The sequence below is a fragment of the Penicillium maclennaniae genome, assembly GCF_028827695.1.
Source record: "Penicillium maclennaniae strain IBT 15551 chromosome Unknown utg000008l:1.0-3552695.0:1.0-3555053.0, whole genome shotgun sequence".
Classification (NCBI taxonomy): domain Eukaryota; kingdom Fungi; phylum Ascomycota; class Eurotiomycetes; order Eurotiales; family Aspergillaceae; genus Penicillium; species Penicillium maclennaniae.
The window spans coordinates 1,981,108-1,995,576 of NW_026623220.1; the positions used below are offsets into that span (position 1 = coordinate 1,981,108).

At 51.6% G+C, this 14,469-nt stretch overlaps 6 protein-coding genes across 6 annotated transcripts; 2 read left to right on the forward strand and 4 right to left on the reverse strand.

The window, feature by feature from the left end:
* Positions 1-405: 405 nt before the first annotated feature.
* N7477_009721 (cytochrome P450) lies at positions 406-2,146 on the reverse strand (the record flags this gene model as incomplete). The annotated part of the gene is made up of 3 exons (XM_056971382.1): positions 406-1,557; positions 1,611-1,883; positions 1,943-2,146. The coding sequence occupies 3 exons, from the start codon at positions 2,144-2,146 to the stop codon at positions 406-408; spliced, it is 1,629 nt and encodes a 542-aa protein (XP_056818361.1).
* Positions 2,147-2,716: 570 nt separating this feature from the next.
* Positions 2,717-3,773, reverse strand: N7477_009722 (uncharacterized protein; the record flags this gene model as incomplete). Its single annotated transcript, XM_056971383.1, has 2 exons — positions 2,717-3,360; positions 3,422-3,773. 2 exons carry the CDS (start codon positions 3,771-3,773, stop codon positions 2,717-2,719), a joined length of 996 nt encoding a protein of 331 aa, XP_056818362.1.
* Positions 3,774-4,068: 295 nt separating this feature from the next.
* N7477_009723 (NADH:flavin oxidoreductase/NADH oxidase) lies at positions 4,069-5,388 on the reverse strand (the record flags this gene model as incomplete). The annotated part of the gene is made up of 2 exons (XM_056971384.1): positions 4,069-5,151; positions 5,218-5,388. 2 exons carry the CDS (start codon positions 5,386-5,388, stop codon positions 4,069-4,071), a joined length of 1,254 nt encoding a protein of 417 aa, XP_056818363.1.
* Positions 5,389-6,278: 890 nt separating this feature from the next.
* Positions 6,279-6,610, reverse strand: N7477_009724 (uncharacterized protein; the record flags this gene model as incomplete). The annotated part of the gene is given in 2 exon segments (XM_056971385.1): positions 6,279-6,426; positions 6,441-6,610. 2 exon segments carry the CDS (start codon positions 6,608-6,610, stop codon positions 6,279-6,281), a joined length of 318 nt encoding a protein of 105 aa, XP_056818364.1.
* Positions 6,611-6,722: 112 nt separating this feature from the next.
* N7477_009725 (uncharacterized protein) lies at positions 6,723-9,138 on the forward strand (the record flags this gene model as incomplete). Its single annotated transcript, XM_056971386.1, has 2 exons — positions 6,723-6,788; positions 6,841-9,138. The coding sequence occupies 2 exons, from the start codon at positions 6,723-6,725 to the stop codon at positions 9,136-9,138; spliced, it is 2,364 nt and encodes a 787-aa protein (XP_056818365.1).
* Positions 9,139-9,791: 653 nt separating this feature from the next.
* On the forward strand, positions 9,792-12,887 carry N7477_009726 (TAPT1 family protein; the record flags this gene model as incomplete). Its single annotated transcript, XM_056971387.1, has 1 exon — positions 9,792-12,887. The coding sequence occupies one exon, from the start codon at positions 9,792-9,794 to the stop codon at positions 12,885-12,887; it is 3,096 nt and encodes a 1,031-aa protein (XP_056818366.1).
* Positions 12,888-14,469: the final 1,582 nt, after the last annotated feature.

Sequence of the window (14,469 nt, forward strand, 5' to 3'; positions counted from 1 at the left end):
CTCTATTCTATCTTGCGAGTGATATTACTACATTGATGAGAGAGTATTTTGAATATCATGAGACGCTGAAGATTGTTGGAAGCTGCGTAGCACGTGTTACACGGCTGGATATCTCTTTGATCTCAAGCGCTTTAGAATCGCCTTACTAATTCATCACAGGTATGAACTTATTCCATTATCCAACAGAAACATGTAACAAGACCATAAGATTTATGGAAGAGTATGGAGACCACCTATTGAAGGTAAGTATAGGCCATGATTTGTTGTTTCCGTCGAGGAAACCTTCTGGTATATAACCGTATGTGATACTACGATCGAAGTCGTGCATTCGACTCAGAAGAAAGACTTTACTATATTTGACAGGCAGAAAAGGAGAGATGACTCAATTACGGCACAATGGTCAGTTTACCACCCCTCTAGTGGAGTGAATATAGCCAAAACACCATCCTTTGGCGAGACAGTCGCACCCTCCCTGACCTCCAACTTCTTGTCAGGATACCTTAACTCCATATGGAACCTCCCAACCGTGGTAGCAAGCAAACAAGCGAGTTCCGCTTTTGCGAAACCCTGACCAATACAGCTGCGTGGGCCATGCAGGAAAGTCAAGAAAGCATAATTACTAATCGCGCCACCGGTATTGGCCATCCCAGGACCCATGAATCGATCTGGGTTGAATTTGTCTGCATCCGGTCCCCACAGCTCTTCCATGTGATTGAGGATCTCAGGTGAGATGACGAGTATTGTGTCTTTAGGGATGACTTTGCCGACGAGCGTTGTTTCCTTGACTGCTGTACGAACGGTGGAGGGGACTGATAGATGGAAGCGAAGAACTTCGTTACAGACTGCGTGGAGGTAGGGTAGATTGTCGAGTGTGGCGGCGTCGATGGTTGAATTTTCCTCGGAGACGGATGGGAGATTGGCGCGGATCTCTTCGCGCAGACGAGTCTGGACTTCTGGGTTCTTGCAGAGTGCGTATACAGCCCACTGCATCGCCGTCGCAGTAGTTTCATGGCCGGCGCCCAGAAAGGTCATCAACTGGTCGACAAGGTTCTCTTCATTAAATGTGCCGCTCTTCATAGCAACGGAGATGATATCAACTCCTGCCGTGGCGTTGGGGTCTTTCATCTTTGCCTTTTTTTCACGGATCATCTGGCGGGCGACATTGCGAACAACTTCACCGCCCTCGTATATATCTCTGTTGCGCTTTGTGGGTAGCTTCGTGATCACTTCCACGTTGCCAAGCAGCATTGCAACGACAAACAAGATTTTGGTGGTTAGGCCCGGGCTGACGAAGATTCGCTTGTATGATTTGCTCAACGTGTTGCCCGGGTCTCGAAGTGAATCGAAATCATGATCCATGCCAGCCACACCAATGATGTCGAGCGTGGCTCGGCTGGCCCAGTCGCGGACCTGAATGGTGTTGTCTGCGGTGGAGTCTCTGCTTTCGATGTCCTGCTGGATTCGCCGCACCATTTCCGCGCTCTTGGCCCAGAAGACAGGGTACAAGTCTTTGATATGGCGGTAAGCAAATGCCGGCATAAGGTTCTTGCGTTGAAGCTGAGATAATCTGTCAGTCAAGATGGAGGGTGATGTAAAGGGTGTGTGACTACCTTATGTTCGTCACCCTCAGCTAGAAGGATACCATCGCCGACGACCCGGCGCAGACTTTGTCGAACCGTCAATGGCTTCTCAAAGTCATAATTTTTGGTGACCAGTAATTCGCTCAAGGCCTTGGGGCTCGTCAACAGGATCCGCTCGAGGTTGCCAACAATGTAGAATCGGATGAGACCCTCATTGGGCATGGTGCGAATCCATCTTCGCATGTGCTCGTATGGAGTTTCAAAAAAATACGACGTAGTGTTTCCAGTGAGCCAATGTCGTTTCTAGAGATTTCAGCTCTGAGCTATAAAAACACGCCTTCGGATGATGCGGGTTGACTGACTGATGGAGTGGGAATGTGCTTAGCTGGCGTGAACAGCGCAGGATAAAGGAAGAGCTGATATATTAACTTGGATGCGGTGACGATCACCATCAGGATCATCATCGTTGCAACCCGGGAATTCCATATGGCATATTCCGGTTTAAAATAGACGCCGACAGCGACACCGAGATAGAGCACCCCGAAGTTCTCACTGATGCGACCCATGATGGAAACCCGGTAATGCGTATTGACCCGATGGAAAACCCTCTCCTATGAGCTGTTCAACTCCGAAACAGATCGAGCAATCCGTAGTTCTGGTAAAAGTTGAAGGCGGAAGAACACCTGTCGTGACACAAGCCAGGAAAGCGGGATGCGCTCTAAGGCTGCCACGGTCGACCGGTTGAACAAAAATACGGGCAGAATTGGACGAAAGTAATACGCGAGATATGGAATCAATCTGATTTTCCCCGGTGCATGATGCCGGGGTACATATAGGCACCGATGATACAGAACCGAATTTCACCACTAGATCCCTGGACGGGATCGGAGGAAGCGAAACCCGACGTCGCAAACGATACCCGATTGAGATGATGATCGTGGGTCGTGGACGGTGGATGGTGGGTCTGTTCTCACGAACGAGATTTCCTTTTTCAAGAGTCCAGTTATGCTACGTGCAGTTGCATTTGCATTTACATTTACATTTCCAGTTACCTGTTCACGTCCCGATTATTCAGCCTGGGAACGACCGTCTCCTTACTACATGCGGTAACCTCGAAGTTGGCTACTTTGATCAACTCAAGCGCCAAAGATCCGCTTGAATTCCCCCTGAGTATGATTCCACACTTGCTGCGCCATTCCTTGTTCCCGCAGCCCACGTAAGAGCCCAACCACTCTGGCAACACTCTCACCATCCCAGTGAATGCTGTAAACCCCGCTACCTGACTCGCCATCGGTTCCATCTGCCACACCAACCCCGCCCGGTACTCCCACCTGGTCGCCCGTTCGAGGCGGATATTTGTCGCTGGTCGCAAAGAACAGGTGCCGCTCTCCGGACTCTTGAATAGGTATATACAGAAATAGTCCAACCACCGGCATAATCCACGAAACAATTCGCACCAGCAGGGTATTTGCGTCTCTCCCAATGCCTGTCTTCACGGTGCCGGGGTAGTCATGGACAAAGCTAACTTCGGGCGCTTGCTTGGCGAGCTCTTCAAGCATCAAGTCTGTCATCGACACGACCTGCCCGCGCAATGAGAAGATCGACATGCGTCGGGCTTGGAAATCGTTGGGGTCAATCGGGCCATCATGTCCTCCAGCCAAGACCGTCACCACTCGCCGGAGCCCAGTGGCTTGTCGCAATAGTGGCAGGAGATTGATAGTGAATCTCACTCTGGCGTAATATCCTACAGCCAGCGTAATGTGTAAACCCTCACTCGTATCTAGAACCATCCCATATCAGCACTTTGGATCACCAAACTGGGCGTAGATGTCGATACGTACCGACACCCGTCATGGCAACGCCACAACTAAGGAAGAGTAGGTTGATAGCGTTCTCCTTGCTTTTGATTTCTTGACAAACATCCTCGACGTTTCGCATCAAACTGAGATCTGCTTCCATGAATGTAAACTCGCCATTTGGGTTCAAGTCCCTACACTCGGTGGCGATCCTGTCACCTGCTTCTTGCGAGCGACCCACGAAGTAGACGCGGGGCTGAAGAGCCTGACGTGCGAATTCTAGCAGTGCAGCCTCACCGATGCCGTTGGTTCCGCCGACGAAGACGGCGACAAGGCCCGGTGGAAGCGCGGTGGCGATCTGGGCATTGGATGCTTGGACTTCCGAAAGAATAACCATTGCGGATGAACTCGTTTCACAGCCACCGTGTCTTCGAGGGCGGACAATTATTTATATACACGCACAGGGTATTTATAGTGATTCGAATCGTCAGGAAGCTTGACATGGGCGGATGAAATGTCGGATGAAGCTCGCGGACGAGCCGAGCACACACCCTTATGTCACCATCTCTACAGCGAAGATTGAACGGAACTTCTCTCTTTATTTTTTCCTAGAAAAGTTAAGAATTGAAGAGATCAGCCGAAGAAAATGTCTATCAATTCATTTAACGATTCTCGTTGATGCATACCGCAGACTACAACTTCTGCTGCTTCGTCAAATAGACTCCACCACCACGACTCGAGAAGCCCCATCGGATCTGGTTAGCCATGCCAATCTCAACATCCAGTTCCTCCGCCCAGGTCCAGACGAGTCCCGGGTTCTTCTGGAAACCACGACCGACAAGCACAAAGTCTAGGCCATTGTTCTCCAAAAGGCAATTGGCCAGATGGCCCGAATTGATCATACCAACCGAGCCAACCTTGAGGCGATCCCCAACGGCCTCTTTCACTTTAATAGCAAACGGCGCCTGGAAAGCCGCCTTGGCGTGGATATGCTGCTTGTGGTGATTACCTCCGCTGCTGATATCCAAGACATCGACGTTACCGCTATCAGCCAACGCCTTGGCGAAACGGACCGTATCTTCCATGCGCCAGCTGGGCTCATCGGGCATGACCTCCTCCAGCCAATCGGTAGCTGAAACACGCAGGAAGATGGGGATGTCATCCGGAACATTCTCGCGAGTCAACTTGGCGACCTCCATAGACAACCGAATGCGATTCTCGAAGCTGCCGCCATATTGATCCGTGCGCTTGTTTGTAGCGGGCGATAGGAAGCTCATAAGCAGATAGCCGTGGGCGTTATGGATTTCAATGAAATCCACACCGGCCTTGAGAGCGCGCTTGATAGCGGCCACCCAATCCTTCTTGAATTCTTCGATCTCGGCAAGCGTCATGGCCTTGGGAGTGGGGAATTTCTCCTGGAATGGAATGTCCGAGGGGCCCTTCACATTGTCGGGCCATCCGCCCACTTCCTCGGTGGCAGTGTCGGCTGCGCTCAACCAGGGAGCCACAGTGCTGGCCTTGCGGCCCGCATGGCCCAGCTGGACGCCGATGAGTTGGCTCTGGCTGTGCACGAACTCGACCACACGGCGGAGAGGTTCGATCTGCGAGTCTTTCCAGAGACCATGATCTTGGGGTGTAATGCGGCCATTGGCTTGCACTGCTGTGGCCTCCACCATCAGGAAACCTGGACCACGCTGGGCAATTCCGCCCAGGTGAGCCATGTGCCAATCAGTCATGTGCCCATCGTCGGCGCTGTATTGGCAGAGTGGGGAAAGCTAGAGATGATTGGCGTTTAGCAACTGATCACGATAAGGTACCTCGAGGTGCTGATGGAGACTCACCCCAATGCGATTGTGGAAGGTCTTGCCCCGCACAGTGAAAGGCTGGAAGAGTTTAGGAGGCTGCGATCCATCAGACTGCGGGATCGCGGCTGATCCGGCAGCGGGCTCCTGGGCGGGCGTGTAGTAAGAGATGCCCGGGGCGGCCTTGTTTTCAATAATGGGGCGTGTCATGATTGCAGCTGATAAAGGGTTACGAAGATCCAACGAGGGACTACGAGAAGCAATTTATAGGTGCCAACTGTCAAGACCCTGATCACTATACCTCCCAACCTTACCCCACCAGCTTATAAATGCAGAAGCTCACGCAATAAGGCTCCCGCACTTCCGATCCACGTCATGGACCAAACATTATTTCTCCTTCAAATTGCAAATATTTTAGATTTCAAGCTTTCTGCCTTTTTCCCGACCAGCAAAATGACGGGATATTGAGATCATGACGCCGGAAGTCATCTCGCATTGCTGAATCACTGCCACCCATGGAATCAATGGCGGCGGCTTCACCGACCCCAGGTTGAAGACCCCACTCTTGCAGTACGGCAATCCCATTGATCGACACACCTGTCTCTCTAGGTAGCGTCAGACACCTGCTGGGCGGTCACCACAAATACAGTCGACACCCAAGCTTCCAATGCCGTTGTAGAAAGCTGGGAAGATAGAGAGCTATAGCCAGCGCTAGGGACTGGTCGGTGCGTGATGGGGATGCCCCGTAACATTCGTCTGGCTCGAAAGTGGATCAGGGAGGGGTCAACCCTTGGGGACCCCGTTTATACCTTTCAATTGGTGTAGGGTTCACGACTCCCCGACATTGACAGGCGCCAGACTTGACAGAGTCAGCTTTGCGACAGCGATAAGGGCCAATCAATAGTCCGGAATCGCCAGAGGGGGATGTGCATCAGCCCTAAACGAGTTCGTGCCTGGCGTGCCGCTCGGAACTCCACCGGTCATGGTTCTTCCTCCTGGCGTGTTTCATTTCCCTCCCCCCCTTCCAATCGTGCTCGTTTGCTTCACCTCGCGCACATCGACGCTCTCTTGCTTTGTCTATCTTGGATAAGTCCGTTCTTTCACGTCAGCTTGACCGCTGACATTCTCTCTCCGTAATCCTCTGGAATCCCACCTCCCCCTTTCTTGGCGTTCAGAAGACGAGATCTGCCTTTTGCGCGCTTGGCGATCACGATCCACTGTGTCGCTTGCATATTCCGGCCTTTGGATCTGTGCATGAATACCCTTCTGAAACATTGGCGCGTTGTTCATTGCCCGCCGACATTGAGTCCTCAACTTCGCGCCAGCCTCCCCCTCGCCTGTCGCAGTAATGCGCCGCTGCGATTAAGACACTTGCCACTCCTTCTCGGCCTTTTTCGACCATTGCAATCTCTTCCCACACCTGACTCGCCATCCTGATCGTGACTTCGCCCGGCTGGCCCGAGGAAGTCCACCAAATCTTCGGGTAATCACCACACTCATTCTACGCTCGATCCTTTCCTGGCAGGCCCAGATCCATACACATTATGGGGTGCTCGGGCGATCGTGAAAAAGGCAATGCTGTTACTATGGAGGAGCAATGGGACTACGTGGTAGGTCGACTTGTTGCGACATATGATTTGATACTGATACTGGCCGCTTCAGAACCTCAACGATTTCAAGTCCGACTCGTGCTGGGCAGGCTTCTCGTACTTCTTCCTCTGGGTGTTCCTCATTGTCTCATTCGCTGTCTATGGTGTCGACACGTTCACTGCAGTCAACTTGCTGGCTTTCTCTCGTTGGTCCGGCCGTGTGGAACCCGCCATCCCTTTTAGAATCTCTCGATGGATTTTTGCCGCTTGCATTCTCACCTCGTTCGCCCTCCTTATTTACCGATGGATTCTCGCTATTCGGGCCATCCGTTCCGGCAGTATCACTCGGAGCTATCTGGACCCTCTGGCGGTGCGCGTGCAGAGTTTCCGGGTATTCACCAAGGAGGGTAACGGATGGAAACGGTTCCTTGTTTTCGCGGAATTGACAAAGAGTAAAAAGGGCGCCGAATATGTGGCTCTGTACACATACTTCTCCTTCCAATTCTGGATGAACACCATCTTTGCGGATGGTCCCCGTCAGGTTATCAATGCCATCACTCTCTACTCTGTGATGAAGCTAGACCTGCTCCCAGGCGGTGCAAACACAACATCGGACAATGATACCTCACCGATCTTGCAGTTCTTTAATAACGTCAAAATTCTCGCCGAAGAGAACAACCTGCAGGCCGTGGTCTTGTTCGGTATGCTTTTCACCTTGATCATCTGGGTTCTTTCTGTTTTGAAGCTTGCATCAGCTGTTATTCTCTACTTGGTCTTCCTCTTCCACCATATTCCAGAGGAAGACGGGACACTCAAGGCATACTGCCGCCGCAAAATTAGCACCCGACTCAAGCGCATCGTACAGCGTAAGGTCAACAAAGCATTGGCCAAAGGCTTCCAGTTACAAGATCGCGCTCCAACTCAACCGACCTTCGCAAGCCGAGATACAAAACCAACATTGCCTGACTTGAAGAAGGGCCCTATCGTGACAACTTTGTCACGAAGCACCACCGAGACCACCTTGCCACCCTATACCAGGACGAACTCCAATGCCACGGAGACGAATCCAACTCTGCCTAATCTCGAGTTCGATAGCAAGCCACCGCTCACTCGAACGGCAACCCAGTCATCCGCAATGTCCGAGTCTGCTTCCCTCACTGGCAACGCCGCTGGGATGGGATACAGTCCTCTTGACCGTCAAGCTTCCCCGCTTCCACCTGTACCACCTCTACCCACCTACGTGCCTCCTGCGAGAACAGGTACAGCGATGTCACGATCGACGCTTGGCCCTGCATCTGGCCCGACATCATTGAATAATGACTCTTCGCGTGGTACCCCTGTATCTGGATATCGCAACCTGACTGACTCGGAAGCGCAACCGTATCGCACATTCACACCCGCGAATGACCCCTACGCCCGTTCAGGCACGCCAGGAGACCCTGTCTCTACTCACCGCGGACCCTCGCATACACCTGCTGCCAACCCCTATGCACGACCAAATATGCCCGCAGCTCCTCCCGCTGATGATTATTTCGGCCGTTCCCATACACGTGCCACTGATCCGTATGCCCAGTCGGACATACCTGAACCGCCTATCATTGATTATGGTCGCTCCCACACACCTCTTGCCGAGGCTTATGACCAATACAACACCCATGGCGCTCCCGTTACTGGCAGCAGTTACTACGACCGCTCACATAGTCCCGATCTTGATCCCTACTCAAGGTCTCACACGCCTGGCGCTGCTGTCGTCGATGAATACTACGACCACGAACATGCAGCTGCTGCCGATTCCTACGGCCGATCAAAAACACCCGATGGGTTTTATGGACACTCTGATGCTCCTACTCAATACAATCCTCATAGCGTCCAGGACAACATCTATGGTGCGGAGATTGCCCAAGGTATTGACACATATGATCACGGCCATGATCAGTACAGAGAGCAGCCCGGGGCCCACGCCAAGCAGTCCTCTTCCCAGCCTGCAAAACCGCCTCAAGACGGATATAGGTCCTACACTCCTGCCAGTACTGGAACGCAACCACCGCCAATTGGCCCTCCTGGGCAGTCTTTTACACCAGTCAGCTATGGCGGCACACCTGTTCCGCAACCCGGCGCTCAAGTGCAGCCATCTCCGAGGACATTCGCCACTATGAGCCCGGAAAGCCCAGTTGGGTCGCAGAACAGCGGCTACGCAGCATTTAACCCCCGAATGGTCCCCCGGACACCACAGCCTCGCATGCAGAGACCGGCTCCACCAAATGGCTATCAGCCCTTCAACCGTGCAAACACTGCCTCGCCGTCCACCATGCATCGAAATGGCCCACCAGCAGGACATTCATTCAATCGTGCGAACACCCACCAATACTAAACCAGTCTTCTCTCACGAGTATTCCCTTATGAAAAAATGCAGACCAGCTGGATCTACTGCATCTGATGACCGGATATCCACTAATTACCGTTCATGACCAACGAGCAAGCCTCTTGGACCGTTGTACATACCCCATCACCTTGATTCCCAATCGCGCGCCTTCAATATTCCCTTGCTATGAAAGAATTGAATTTGAACTACTTTGTGCAATATCTGTAAGTTGTAAATAAACATTCATCTCAACGAAAGGGCAGTCCCGAGCCAAATGGTAAACAGTAGAGTTCCTGACCCCTTGATGCCTAAGGCCACTGATAACGACGAGTTGCCAGATAACCCGCCTTATCTCCCCCAGCTATCCCAACTTCACCGCTTGCATCTCCGACGCATCTCGACCTCGTGCGTGTTTACTTGCAATGCACATCGGTTGAATCTCAATCAACCTCCCGGCTCTAAACTGTCACGATCCTACGCAAGCGTCAAAATTCGTTCCTCACGTCCGCAACGGGAGCTTGTCGGTCCTGTCCGATCCCGTCCCAGCTCGGATGATGCAAACGCCGCTGGCCAACTTCTGGATGGATTAAAACCCCCGAGTCATCTATACACAACGAGTCTAGACCCTTACACTGGGGAAGCTACCTGGGAAGTCGGGCAGGATGGCACTCGAAGCGGAAAATGGCAAACCCATGTCAGGCCAGGAACTAAAGCTTCCAGGGAATGGGAAAGTGAGGTCTGCAGATAATTGTGATTCCAGCTCTTCAATTCACGAAGATATCGATGTCGCTCCAACTTTCACACCTGGAACGGACGCCAGCGAGAGTGCTATGACTGGAGACGGGCACTCGGCCGGAGCACCACCTCAGGAGTTCAACAGCGCCACATGGCAACAAGCTACAAATGGCAGCTACCAAATGGGACAACCTTTGGCAACCTCGGAGCAGGGTTTGGGCATTCTTCTTGAGCACACTCAAGATCAAACGCATCAAAATCCTCGGACGTCGGTCGTGGATGTATTCGAGGGACATAGGGCCAAGGCTGCATTGGCGGAAATCGCTGAAGATATTGCCAAACAACCAGCAGGTGATAAAGAAAAAGTGTTAAAACTCTCTCCGGAGAAGATTCAAGAACTCACATCGTCGTCTGAATCTATTCCGTACCGTGCAGTGGCACCGGAAAACAATACGGGAAGGAGGGTGGTGTCGGATAATGTACATTCTACCAGTTCGCACACGCGGCCGGAGGCCAAGGATTCTATTTTGCAATCACTTAGCGAAACACCCCTCCTGGCAGAAAAGGTACGGTCCATCAAGGATCTTGATCTTGATGCATCTGCACCCGCAAGCCCAGCTGCTGCACGAAACGTCAGCAATGCGCCTGTGCGGAATCGCCCATATCCATCCCGAGCATTATCCACCCCTGGTCTGTCGCGTCGCCCAGCCAGCGCTTCGCCCAACAATGAACGACTGGCCCAGACATGGGCGTCACGCTCCAAGCAAGATCGACCTGGAGCGGAGAGAGACCTGAAAGATTTGAAAAGTCAACTTGCCGCATCTCCGCAGATTGTCGAAACGCCTCTGACCTCTCCTATGCTTCCTGCCATTCCACTACCTCCTGTATCCATACCGACTTACCTCCAACTCGAGCTTGCATCTGGCCGCCCTTCACCACTATACATCCATCGCTCCTCGACGACGGATTTTCCCTATGAATCATCCAGCGCAAAAATTGAAAGACTGCTTAATGTCTTGTTTCTCCCCTGGTCCCTAGAGCAGGTTCTCTGCTTTGGTACTCTTGCATGTCTTGACTCATGGCTTTATTCATTCACAATCCTTCCACTTCGCTTTGCCAAAGCTGTGTATATGCTTTTTGAATCCTGGGTGATGAATCTGGATGCTGAGATGAAGTTCGTGTGGAAATTTGTCGTTAATGGTGTTGGCCGTGTCTGGCGAAGGAGACAACAACCAACCGAGAACCATAGTGAAAGGCGGGAGAGTGAGCCCGATGCTACTCCACGAATCCCGAATGGATCGTCTTCTGTAAGTGACGGTACATCAATTGATCGAGAGGCAAGGCATCGACACTCGGAACCCACCAAGCGGAGACATCGGGCCTCAGAGTCTCGCCGGCGTCATCATCGAAGGAAGAAATCGATGCCCTCGGCCTTACTTCCAGATGACAAAGCGGACATCCTAACAGGTCTGCTCATGATTGCAACCTGTTGGGCGTTGATGTACTTCGATGCTAGTAGGATGTATCACTGGATTCGCGGACAAGCAGCCATCAAGCTATATGTCATATACAATGTGCTGGAAGTGAGTGATCGGCTGTTAGCAGCTCTTGGTCAGGATGTTCTTGAGTGCCTTTTCTCCCGAGAAGCCCTCGAACGTCGTCCTGACGGACGCAGCAAGATCTTTCGTCCGTTCTGGTTGTTCTTGTTGGCCTTGGGATATACCGTGGCGCATGCGACGTCACTCTTCTACCAGGTCATGACGCTAAATGTGGCTGTCAACTCATACTCCAACGCTCTCATTACGCTGCTGCTATCCAATCAGTTTGTCGAGATCAAGTCGACCGTTTTTAGGAAATTTGAGAAGGAAAACTTATTCCAACTCACCTGCGCTGATGTCGTGGAAAGGTTCCAGCTGTGGCTGATGCTCACTATCATTGCTTCGCGCAACATCGTCGAAACAGGCGCTTTTAATTTCATTGGAGACCTCGGGCTGGGATCCAGCTTCTCTAGCCAGTCCTCGACCATCACAAATAGCACGCCTCTTTCCACGCCTCCACGAACTGCGTCATCCATCTTGCCTCAGTCTTTCACTTTCTTCCCGTCATCTATTCTGTCGTCTTTCAACAATGTCAACTCCTTCGTCCCGACCTTGGCCCAAGTCCTAGGTCCCTTCCTCGTGGTCCTGGGCTCCGAGATGTTCGTCGATTGGTTGAAACACGCTTACATCAACAAGTTCAACAATTACCGCCCTGCTCTATACGGCCGCTATCTCGATGTACTCGCCAAGGACTACTACACGAACGCTTTCGGTGACCAAAACCTCACGCGTCGCCTAGGTCTTCCCGTCATCCCCCTCTCTTGCCTATTCTTCCGGGTCTCAGTGCAGACTTACCAAATGTTCCTGGCCTCTCTTGTCCCCCATCATCCATCCTCTACTGCAAGGGGATCTACTTCCCTGTCTTCCATCCAAAGCCACTACGCACCCCTCCCTCTTCCATCAACACCACCGTTAACTCTCCGCACTATCCTTCCTGCCTCAGCAGCACACATCAATTTCTTCTTCCGAACCCTCCTGGAAAACGCCATTCCATCACCTGCCCAATCCGTGACGATCTTCACTGTTGTCCTCCTGATAACCGGTTTCATTGTCCTGCTCATCCTGAAACTCATTTTGGGAATGGTCCTTCTTGCCTTTGCGCGCTCCCGCTATAAGGCTATGAAGTCAACTGAGACTGAACCGCGCACGGAGCCGCGCAAGTCTTCCCATTCATCATCACACCCACAGCCGTCTAGCGAAACACCAGCGCCGCGCAAAGACGAGTTCATCGTCGACGGAGCCCGTCGCGCTGGGGGATGGGGTATGGTTGAGGTTGGCGACGAAAAGAGAAGATGGATCTATGCGGATGATCCTGAAGGATTGAGGCGTGTGAAGGAGAAGGAAGAAAAAGATAAAAATAAAGATAAGGACTTGAAGATTGATCATGTACAGCGGTATGAGATGGTTGCAAAGAAGATATGGTGAGTGTAATCCTTAGGCTTTGCATCCTTCCAGATCAATATGAGATGTTTCAACTTGTACTTTACACATGGTATCTGTGATGCCTCATACATAGAACAGAATGACTATTAGAATAAGACGTTCCCTTTACGTGTTCATAGATAACAAGATGCTTTGGAAAAGTGGGAAAGTAGATGAGAAGTTGACTAGGGTCATTAACAAGCTAGCTATCACGATGCAAAGGCGAAAGACCAAGTTCGACAAAGTGCCCGAGATTCCACAATTAGTCCTTCGGGGCTGAAGCGGAGTCAATTTCCCCTCTTATCTCCACCGCCGTTTGTCCAAACCCGACCATCTGCATGACCGCTATGTCTGCAGCAACTTGAGATTCTCCCAAAATGGATGGTCGTACTCAAAGAAAACGCACTTTCAGAATCCGAACAAAGTTTGGTAGTGCTCGGCAGTGGAGGAGTCGCAAGAACAGACCATGCGATACCTGTCGAAAGAGAAAGACGGCGTGCATCATTGAAACAACTCCTCCATGTATGGAATGACGGACATGTCTAAAGATGACATGGCTGATGGTACATTAGGTAGATTTTGTCTGGCCAGGGGATTGCCATGTCGCTCAACTGACGATGAGTCGCATCGACCACCGTCTGGACAAGAGGACGCCGAAGTAGGTCGTGCCAACCAAGAATTCCCCACGAGCACAAGCACACCATCGGCGAGTGGGGAAAATGGCGGATCTTCTTTGTGTCCAGACGATTCGAGATCACCACAGGCCGGATCATTGCCCACAGAAACGCCACTACCCCTGAGACAATATAACGCCCAACCGCCGTTATCATGGTCCAGTCAGGGGCCATTGTCGCTAGAGATGTTTCCAGAAGGGAATAGGGTCGACTCTGAAGTCCCGCTTCTTTATACACTGGAAGACAACGAGAATCGGACTGCTCACAGCATGGGGCTTTCTGCCGAGCAAGATACTAACCTCTTAGCTTCATTCAAATCAGTCATCATGAACGAGAAAGACGGCGTCAGCGCAGACATGATCCAAGTCAGCCCCGGCAATGAAGATCAGAATATACCCCCAATACATTTCAACGTACTTCACGACGAATTCCAACCGGCCGATGATATCGCCAAGGCGCGGGCATCGGAGTCCATCGAAGCGATGGTCTCTCCACATGGCCTTACACTTGTTCGGCTTTTTTTCAGACACGTCCACCCAGTATATTGTGTTGTATCCAAAACCCGATTTCTGCGTGCATATGCGTCAAATAAACTACAAATACCTGCCTCTTTACGTGGGGCTGTTTATGGTCTAGGTTCGATGTTTTGGAAGCATGAACCCCAACAATCCGGGTCATTGCAGTTTGACCTGCATGATTTGTTCCAAGAAGCTCATTCATCGCTTCAAAGAGAATTCCATGCCCCTAATCTTTGGAAACTCCAAGCTTGCCTCTTGCTGTTGTATGAAAGACCCGCTGACAATGCGACAATTGAAACACCTTGTACATGGGTCTTCTCAGCTCACACTGTGGCATGTTCTCAGATGATCGGCTTGCATCGAGACCCTGCCTTATGGCAAATTGCCCCATGG